This window comes from Oncorhynchus mykiss, chromosome 13 (assembly GCF_057628025.1).
Source record: "Oncorhynchus mykiss isolate SJ-2025 chromosome 13, ASM5762802v1, whole genome shotgun sequence".
Lineage (NCBI taxonomy): Eukaryota > Metazoa > Chordata > Actinopteri > Salmoniformes > Salmonidae > Oncorhynchus > Oncorhynchus mykiss.
In genome coordinates, this window is record NC_143034.1 from 61,433,138 (window position 1) to 61,443,870 (window position 10,733).

At 41.9% G+C, this 10,733-nt stretch overlaps 2 protein-coding genes across 2 annotated transcripts in view; one reads left to right on the top strand and one right to left on the bottom strand.

Moving 5' to 3' along the window:
• Window positions 1-278: 278 nt before the first annotated feature.
• Window positions 279-6,049, bottom strand: LOC149978953 (uncharacterized; the record flags this gene model as incomplete). Its single annotated transcript, XM_090194365.1, has 2 exons — window positions 279-336; window positions 5,415-6,049. Coding segments are annotated over 2 exons (693 nt in total), but the record flags the coding sequence as incomplete, so codon positions are not given.
• Window positions 6,050-6,679: 630 nt separating this feature from the next.
• The window catches only part of LOC118938557 (adhesion G protein-coupled receptor E1-like), a 6,977-nt gene continuing 2,923 nt past the window's right edge, over window positions 6,680-10,733 (top strand). The window contains exons 1-7 of the mRNA XM_090194366.1: window positions 6,680-6,820; window positions 7,509-7,589; window positions 8,743-8,926; window positions 9,121-9,228; window positions 9,430-9,613; window positions 10,277-10,460; window positions 10,569-10,733. The exon at window positions 10,569-10,733 is cut by the window's right edge and continues 42 nt beyond it. Coding sequence (XP_090050492.1) covers window positions 6,680-6,820; window positions 7,509-7,589; window positions 8,743-8,926; window positions 9,121-9,228; window positions 9,430-9,613; window positions 10,277-10,460; window positions 10,569-10,733 — 1,047 coding nt within the window. The remainder of the gene's footprint in view (window positions 6,821-7,508; window positions 7,590-8,742; window positions 8,927-9,120; window positions 9,229-9,429; window positions 9,614-10,276; window positions 10,461-10,568) is intronic.

Genomic DNA, 10,733 nt, shown 5'->3' on the forward strand with positions numbered 1-10,733 from the left:
ATTTACAAATAAAACCAGGTTTGCACAAAGACAGCTGCAATTTACCTTCTCAAATCCTATTCACATGAACACAGGGAGTTGAAAAACTTGTTTTTGTTCTTGGTTTCTTTATTTTCCATTTGTCTTGAAGGTGTGCTGTATTTACATAGAGATCATCAGATGCAACAGAGCATGCCCAGCTTTACAAGACAAATTGACAGCACAGGCAAAACAGTGAGCAATGACGCACTATTTTACTTATTTCTAGGTTCTACTTCTTCTTTCTGTCTTCGTTCAGTCTAGTCCATCCACAGTATCGCTGTGGTGCTGACGTGCACACACTTGTCATTCTGAAACCTGCAAGGAGAGTCTAAGTGGCAACAAGGGTTTTTCACAGTATCCAAAACTTTGAGAATCTGTGATTTTATTTGACAAATTGTAAATTGTGTAAACTCCTCACCTGAATTAAAACATAACGTAAGGACCTGTGATAGGCATAAATCTTTTATGAGCACCTCTTTTATCTTGCCGCAAATTTGAATTAAGCTTCAAGTATTCTGTAGAAAGACCTTAGCAGTCATACGGACAGAGACTCAACAAGAGGCAAGGCAGGTTGAAGTGCTCAGATATTTATTAGAGTATAGCTACAGGTTTTAGATGACAGCACGTCACACAGTGCTACCAAAACAAAGATCTACACACATGCAAGAGGCATTTCTCACTTGATACAATACATGGATTAATATATTTCTGAATATTCTCTAACTTTTGGAGAACCACCTGCAACTGGACACAAACATTTATAATATAGACTTTTAACCAAATCAGAACAAAGAAAGTATCGACAGGAAGAGGTTAGTTGAAAAATGGGTATGGAGCACCATGTACTGTATCTATTTAACAAGGCAGAGGGCACATGATTCCATCCAATGATGTATATAAACCCTAAATTGCTGATGCTATGTATTGGCCAATGACAGGCTATGAAGCTACTCCTCAGAAAGAGGTGTCCTCCATAGGAATGAATGGAATTCTACAGTAATTACATGTATTTTGTTGTTGTAGTGGAGACAGTAACATTAGTGCTCTCAAAATGTTTTACTTCAAGGAAAAAATATATATTTTATATATATATATTTTTATGTATATATACAGTATGTTCAGTTCACATAATGTAATTTAAAATATGCATTTGGGTGTCTGTAATAGAATATACTTGCCAAAAACAAATGTATACATTAATAAATGCATTTCTACAGTATATCTTCCAAAAACCTTTTTACAACGGTGGAGGAGCACAAACATGGCTGCATAGTGGCTTCAAACCAGCCCCTGGGATTAATCTAAGGTTTATACTCATCGTTGCCTCCATCCCATCTGTAATAACCCTTGTGTGAATGAGAGCATATTGGTGGTGTGAGGAGCCTGTGGCACTCACTTCACCATATAGGCCTGTTCGTTGATTGTCCAACATTCATATCTAGCTATATTTTGCCATGTAGGCTATAAGGGCCAAGTGGGCTACTGGGATAGGTCATCATTTTTTAAGATGCATTTTAATTACAGTAGGCTAACAACGACCAGATCTGATCTGTGGTCAAGCCACACCGCAAGCGTAACATCTCTAGGCTATAGGCCTAGTCTTGATGGTTGGATATTTCCAGAGATTACAAGAAAATCCGTATTAGGCTTCTGAATTGCAAAGCCAATTTGAGTTGCCTATTGTAATTGTCTGAGGCTGTGTTATGCTACTTAAGCGTTTACCACAGAGCAGGCCTCAAAATGGATGACATCCCCCTCTTCCCCCTCCCTGCCATCAGTGAAAGAATAGCTTCTGACCTCAGTCATCGTCTCCCTCACTTTGTTTTGTTAAGATGGAGGTTTGTATCCAAACCTAAAAAATATAATTTGCATAAGTCTCAAACCTTCTGATAACAGAGTTTTGGGTGGTGTGCAAATTGAGATGTTTCTCTTGGGATGCACGTATGGCTTAGACTGGGTGAAGGTATTCAATGTATTCAGCCCTGGAAGAGGGATCTGTCAGGATGAGCTACTGTTCTCTGTCTCTACTCCTGGGTGAGTGAACAGATATTTCAGTATTTTATCCCAAATGATCACCATCTAGTATTACTGTCTGCCCTTGACTTTGTGTCTTCTCCTTCCTTTCAGGTTCCCTGTTCATCATTGGGACTTCCTCTTATCCTAATGGTAAGTACCCACTGGGCACAGACTGGTTAAATCAACATTGTTCCCACGTCATTTCAATGAAATTACTTTGAACCAATGTGGAATAGATGTTGAATTGATGTCTGTGCCCAGTGGGAAGTTCAATAGTTCAATAACCCCTGCATGTTCTTATTTTGTATTCTATGTGATCAGTTTAATTATGAGTTCTGATATTTGGTAGGAGGTTTAACAGTACAGAAGTAACTACATTTCTCCTGATGATGGAACAGTGGGCCCATAGCTAAACCCTGGCATTGGGGCTATATTTTTTATTGTCTTCTTCTTCCACCCAGGTTCCTGTGATGGCTACACGGCTCTGGATGAGCCTCGACGTAACTATCTCTTCAGCTCTTCCTCTATCCCCGGCTACCCCATCAATACTGACATACAGCGAACAAACATATGGGTGCGCTACATCGGGATCGGAGGGGACACCGTCATTCCACAATGTGCTCCACTCTATTACAGCGGGGTATATTATCCCATCCATCTGACCTTTACACATCCTCAGTCTGAGTCTGAGACTCCAACAACGGGCAATGCGTGTGGAAACGTAGGTTCCTGCTGTAATTACAATGTAGCTATTCAAGTGATCTACTGCTCTTCTGGAGGATTCTATGTGTACAGGCAGATGAACAACCACCCAATCGCCTACATGGGTTATGTGACATGTGAGTAGCGAGTTGAGAAATCCCCTGATTTTTATATGACTTGTACAGTACTCCTCCCAAACACATGTTATTGTCTATTTAGCACTTAAGTATATTGAGCTGTTAAAATGTACTTTATATGACGTTTAATTGATGGATTGGTGTAAACTAAAAGAGTAGTACATCAACTCAAATTTATTTTATATAGCCCTTCGTACATCAGCTGATATCTCAAAGTGCTGTACAGAAACCCAGCCTAAAACCCCAAACAGCAAGAAATGCAGGTGTAGAAGCACATCATAAAGCAAGCTACTTGTTTTTGAAGCAGTCAATCTGTTAAGGTCACAGTGACATTATATCTGACTTGAAGTGAACCTACTCTTGTGTCCCATTGTTCCAAGCTAAAATAGTAGATTGTTAAAGTAGACTGTGTGTCTGTTCTCTCTGTTCAGACCATAGGAACTGTGTGGCAGACTCCTGCGGTCCACTTGCAGAGTGTAGTACAACCAAGAATGGAGGCTGTCAATGTGTCTCTGGATACAAGATACCTCCAAAACATCTACCCACAAACGAATCCTACGGTTGCCAAGGTAGAAGTGCCGTAGTAGCTATGTAATGGGCTGTCTGGTTTTATCAGTTAAATCAGTTTAGACAGTCCTACGTGTTTGATCAGTCTGTCTGTCTGTCTGTCTGTCTGTCTGTCTGTCTGTCTGTCTGTCTGTCTGTCTGTCTGTCTGTCTGTCTGTCTGTCTGTCTGTCTGTCTGTCTGTCTGTCTGTCTGTCTGTCTGTCTGTCTGTCGAACAGGACTAGGGGTAGGCACACTTTTTGGCTCAAGAGCCACATCAGGATTCAGAAATGGCAGATGTGTTATTCAAAATGAATTTAAAGGACAGAACAAGTATTTCTTAGAAAACAATCCACTGCGGGCTGCATTGAATTGACTAGCAGCCCGGGGCAGTATTTCTCCACCCTTGATGTAGAAGATAGCCTCTAACTCTGTCCTAACCCTCCCCAACAGATATCAATGAGTGTGAGGAGACCGCTAATCTCTGCGGTCCACATTCCAACTGTACTAATTCACCAGGAGTCTACAACTGTAGCTGTCTAGAGGGGTTTGTACCCTCAGACCCAGCCTTGGCACTCAACCCAACCCACAACCCCTGCACTGGTATGTTTACCACTCATACACATACTGCACCAATCATATCAATAACATGAGACCAGAGTTGGAATTTCAGGGCTGCTATGAACAACATACCTGCATTTTCTGCTGTTTTTAAACTTTGTGAATATATATGTGTGAATTTGTCTGCTGTCTGCTGTGTAAGCAAGATTTTAAAAAACATACAGAAAATAAAATTGCTGAACGCTGTCTGGTTTTGTGTGCTTTGATTTGTGGAACTTTGTAAATATTGGCATATTAAATCTATGTCCCCCCCAGATGTGAATGAGTGCGTGGAGATTGAGAAGGTTTGTGGTGGTTTTGGTAAATGTACAAACACACCAGGAAATTACACCTGCACCTGTTACAATGGATACAAGCCTGACGGACCCTTCGACTGCCAAGGTCTCTGAACAGCACTAACACTAGCTTTCTGTGATAAATCTGATGAAACTTTTTAAATATTTCAATATAAACCATTTATCTAGATAGGGACCAGTAAAACATGAACATATTGAATGTATAACAACAGTCATGTTTATTGCATCATTACATCTAATTTACGCTAATTTACAGTGCTTCCTAAAAGAGATGGAAGAACTCATGGTAGCATTTTATGTTACAGTATATGTTATTATCTATATCATACACTACTGACAATAATGTTGTCAACCTGGATGCTGCCTGGCACCCTGCCGTAAGATGCTAATATGCTAACTGAACTATTCAACTATTGAACCCCCACAGATATTGACGAGTGTTTCAACTCAACCATCTGTGGTCAGGAGTCTGTCTGTACCAACACACCAGGAGCCCACAACTGTACCTGTCTCCTAGGCTTCTCACCCACAAACCCAGTCCTAGACCCCAGCAAGGCCAACCCCTGTATAGGTACTGTGTTGTCTCACTGCTGTTGTCGTTAACATACTGTATCATGGGGCACTGACTAGGTTTACATCCCAAATGGCACCCTATTCCCTATGTATATAGTGAATGTGTATATGGGGTGTATGTATATAGTGAATGTGTATATGGGGTGTATGTATATGTACACAGGGTGTATGTATATAGTGAATGTGTATATGGGGTGTATGTATATGAAAAAAGGGTGCATGTATACAGTTAATGTGTATATAGGGTGTATATGTTCACAGGGTATATGTATATAGTGAATGTTGGGTGTATATGTATACAGGGTGTATGTCTATAGTGAATGATGTATGTATAAGATGTATGTATGTATATGTATTCAGGATGTATGTATATAGTGAATGTGTATTTAGGGTGTATATGTATTCAGGATGTTTGTATATAGTGAATATGTGTATAAGGTGTATGTATATGTAAACAGGGTATATGTATATAGTGAATGTGTATACAGGGTGTATATGTATACAGGGTGTATGTATATAGTGAATGTGTATGTATATAGTGAATATGTGTATAAGGTGTATGTATATGTATACAGGGTGTATGTATATAGTGAATGTGTATATGGGGTGTATGTATATGTATACAGGGTGTATGTATATAGTGAATATGTGTATAAGGTGTATGTATATGTATACAGGGTGTATGTATATAGTGAATGTGTATATGGGGTGTATGTATATGTACACAGGGTGTATGTATATAGTGAATGTGTGTATAAGGTGTATGTATACAGGGTGTATGTATATAGTGAATATGTGTATAAGGTGTATGTATATGTACACAGGGTGTATGTATATAGTGAATGTGTATATGGGGTGTATGTATATGTATACAGGGTGTATGTATATAGTGAATGTGTATATGGGGTGTATGTATATAGTGAATGTGTATATGGGGTGTATGTATATGTACACAGGGTGTATGTATATAGTGAATGTGTATATGGGGTGTATGTACAAGTATATGTACACAGGGTGTATGTATATAGTGAATGTGTATATGGGGTGTATGTACACAGGGTGTATGTATATAGTGAATGTGTATATGGGGTGTATGTATATGTACACAGGGTGTATGTATATAGTGAATGTGTATATGGGGTGTATGTATATGAAAAAAGGGTGCATGTATATAGTTAATGTGTATATAGGGTGTATATGTTCACAGGGTATATGTATATAGTGAATGTTGGGTGTATATGTATACAGGGTGTATGTCTATAGTGAATGATGTATGTATAAGATGTATGTATGTATATGTATACAGGGTGTATGTATATAGTGAATATGTGTATAAGGTGTATGTATATGTATACAGGGTGTATGTATATAGTGAATGTGTATTTAGGGTGTATATGTATACAGGGTGTATATATACTGTATAGTGAATAGGGTGCCATTTGGGACATAACCTAGACCATAACTTGTTCTCATCAGTTGTATCTGTGGTTTGAACCCTACAGACATTGATGAGTGTCTGAACAAAACCATGTGTGGTCCCGATGCCAACTGTACCAACTCTTATGCAGCACACAGCTGTACCTGCCTCTTTGGTTACCTGCTCACCAGCCCAGATGCCATAGCCAGCCCTTTAAACCCATGCCTAGGTCTGTGACGCGTGTATGCTTGCATGTAAAACTGTGTGTGTATACGTGTGGTGTATCTTTGTATGTGTATCCGTTACTGTATGTGTGTATATCCCAGTGTTTGTTTCTCCCTGTAGACATAGATGAGTGTGCTAACACCCCTGGTCTATGTGGTCTCCACTCTGTGTGTACCAATGCACCAGGGACCTTCCACTGTTCCTGTGTGGAAGGATACTTCTCCTCCACTGGAGTACTGTGGGAAACTGACGTCACTGTGTGTGAAAGTGAGTCATACTTGTATTGTTTGGAAATATATTATGTACAGAAGAAGTCCAGTGTAGTGAAATGCTTCGGAGGTCTGATGGGAACTTGATATATTATTTTCTCTCTCTTTTTTATTTATCTTTCTCTCTCTTACTCTCTATCTCTGTGTCGCTCTCTCTCTCTCTCTCTCTCTCTCTCTCTCTCTCTCTCTCCCTCTCCCTCTCCCTCTCCCTCTCCCTCTCCCTCTCCCTCTCTCTCTCTCTCTCTCTCTCTCTCTCTCTCTTACTCTCTATCATTGTGTCGCTCTCTCTCTCTCTCTCTCTCTCTCTCTCTCTCTCTCTCTCTCTCTCTCTCTCTCTCTCCCTCTCCCTCTCCCTCTCCCTCTCCCTCTCCCTCTCTCTCTCTCTCTCCTTCCCTCCATCCCCCCTCACAGGTGTTGATGATGTTCTAGCCGCCATAGTTCCCCCAGAGGTACGTGGTTGGAAACACACAGGTCTTTAGAATGGATCATGTGCAAGTACCACCCATACAGTATGGTGGGCTTTAAAATTGATCCTGTCGGATGAAGATGTAGGAAAAGTATCACTGACGACAAAGTTGTAACAACATTGTCATCTGGTTGTGCTGATGTTGTATTGATGTTGTGTTGATGTTGTGCCAATGTTGTGTTGATGTTATGCTGATGTTGTATCTGTGTTCCCACTGCAGGGCCAGTCTAAGGAGATGTACTTCCTCAACCAGATGAACCAACAGCTGATGGAGAACCCTGACATAGTCCTACCAGAGGGGGTCAGTATAGCAACCTTTACATCTGGTAGACATCTGGTGGCGCACAATTGGCCCAGTGTCGTCTGGGTTAGAGGAGGGTTTGGCCGTCATTGTAAATACGAATTTGTTCTTAACTAACTTTCCTAGTTAAATAAAGGTTAAAAAAATACAAATTAACAACCCATAGCTCTTACTATCTATTCTAAACACTTCTGTAGATCTTGAGCCATATGTATCAAATCTGTCAGAGTAGGAGTGCTGATCCAGGATCAGGTTCCCCCTGTCCATGTAATTTTGTTCATGTGATCTTAAAGTTTCAACTGATCCTCAATCAACACTCTTACTCTGAGACGCTTGAGACAAACTGCCACTGACATGCTCGTTCGTTGATTTCTGGCGCCACTTAGTGGATCATTTGGAAATGGGTCAGGTTTCAGTACATAGTTCTATTCCCGACCCAGAGGGTCCTGTTTAATGTCTCCACATGCTAACCAATGTCATTGTATCTCTCCTCCGTTCCTCTCTCCCTTCTTTCTCTCCCATTTTCTTTTTTCCTCAGTCAGTGACAAACAGCCTCTCGACAGCCCTGGTAATGCCCCCTTCCAACTCTGTCTCATGTTTTAAATAATAATTATCGGAGTAGGGTTAGTTTGTCTTAGTCAAGACAGTATGTTCATTATTAAGTACCTTTACATGCACACTAAGAATTCAATATGAAACTGATTATGGCCGAGTTTTGCTTATCTTCATTGGCGTTCCAGCGGTGTATTTGATCTGTGCATGTGCCAGCACCGGGTACCGCACGTTTCCATCTAATGCGCCAGTGAAGTGAGTTCGCAAAAACTGTGTGTGTCTTATAAATATTTTTCGCTTACAAACTTTTATGTCCGAACTCTGAATCAAATAGTCTTCTCAAAAATAACATGGTCACTGTGTTAGAATTATTTCTTGGATTGTCGATTTCTGGCGTTTATCAAAAGTAGCCTGATCTCAGATGTGTCAGTGTAAACAGGATTATAAGGGAAATCGTTCTTCTTGCAAAGCATGCAAACGTTTTAAACAAACTATTATAATAACCGGACTGTCCACAATAATCTCCTTATTGTGTGCATGTAACCGTTCTCATTCATGAATGAATTCCTCCGTGAATTCATCGATCTATCCATTTCCATAGAAGGTGTCAGGAGTGGGAACCATCTCAGCGCAGCAGGCCAGTACAGGCCAGGGGTGGAGTGGGGCTGGAAAGGATGGCGGGGAGTCTGGCAGTGTGGTCCTGAAGATCTCAGTGCTCCTGGTGAATGCCTTAGTGGACCCTTCTCAGGGCCGGGTCAACAAAACCATACACACACCTGAGCTGGGTAAGAAGAACCATTATGCAGTCTGGACCTACATACAGCCCCTACCACCTTTCCACCCCCCCCCCCCCCCTGCAGTAATGCAGTATTGCTTTAGTTTATATCCTTGTCAGTAAAAGTTGAGTCTAACACACACATAATCCCTCCCTCATTCTCCTCATATTAAATAATACTTGTACTGTAAATGTGTATGTTAGACATTAGTCTGCAGGTAATGGAGGCCAACAGTACAGACACCTCTTCCCTCTCAGCCAGGGGAAACACCATGGACATCAACCTAAATGCTCTGGCCAGAAACAATAATGGTGAGATAGACCAGACACAGCTGTATAGTGGTGGTAAAGATCACAGTGAAGAATATCACCATGACGATGACTATATTGGGAATCATACTGATGATAATGATATTGATGGTGATGGTGGTGATGATGATGGTGTTGTTGGTGATGATGATGATGAAGGTTCTGAGTGTTATTTGACGACAGCCCCCTACTCTGTTTCCCTAGGTACAGCATCAGCAGTATTCCTGACAGTCAGTGGGATGGAGAGCCTTCTGGGTGCTAGCTTCTTGCAGACAGAAAACCACACAGAGATGTTGTCTGATGTCATCACCGCCACACTGCCCAAGATCAACCACACCCAGCTCTCTGAACCTGTCAACTTCACCATGAGCCACAAGAGGGTCTGTCTGTCTGCCTGCCTGCCTGCCTGCCTGCCTGCCTGCCTGCCTGCCTGCCTGCCTGCCTGCCTCCCTGTCTGTCTGTCTGTCTGTCTGTCTGCCTGCCTGCCTGCCTGCCTGCCTGCCTGTCTGTCTGTCTGTATGTCTGTGTGTCTGTGTGTCTGTCTGATTGTTCAGTCAACTATTCTGCCAGTTCTTGGTTATGGTGACACCATTTACCAGATGGCAGCAGCCACTACTCTTACATCTTTGGATGGCGTTCTTTAATGGGGATACAGTGCCATTCATTTTAGTACTGCTGAAAGTTTTAATACTCACCACTGCATTCTGTATCAAAGGGTTGGCTGGTCCCTGTTAAAGTCCCTGGTGCCACTAGGGCATTTTAAAACCCTGATGATAAATCAGTTCACAGAGGTGTACAATTGTTTTCATTGATTGACTTGAATAACTTGTTTATGAACTCTCTGTCTTTCTGTCCATCAGTTGAGGTGCTGTGTTGATGTTGCTGGTCTGTGCTGGTTCTTCACTCTCCCTTAATCTGTTTATCTCCCTTCTTTTCCATTGCTCCCCAGCTGTGTCAGTCTATACACCCCTCCATCCCTCATAGCATACTGTCAGTATTTAAACATCTCTCTCTCTCTCCCTCTCTCTCTCTCTCTCTCTCTCTCTCAGAGGTTGGCTGAGCCTGGCCTGATGACCTGTGTGTACTGGGAGGACAGAGGAATGGAATATGAGAATGGAACCAAGGGGAGGCATTGGTCAGTGAACGGCTGTTGGGTTGTGTTCTCTGATGAGAACTACACAGTGTGTAGCTGCTCTCACCTCTCCACCTTTGCCCTCATCATGCAGACAGGGGAGGTACAGGCTCTGTGTTTGTGTGGGTTGTGATTGTGTGTGTGTTTGTGTTCTGGTGCACACGTTAGTATGTGTATTCATGCTTAATTGTGTGTGTCTCCATCCTTCCAGACTGTGTCGGAGGACAATCCCTTCCTAGAGTGGGTGAACAGAATGTGTGTGATCGTGGGCCTGGTCTTCTTTGCTCTGGCCATCCTCACCTTCCTGCTGTGTAGCTGGAACCCTAAGATCAACAACACAGCCCGCCTCCACCTCTGCCTCTGCCTCTTCCTGTCC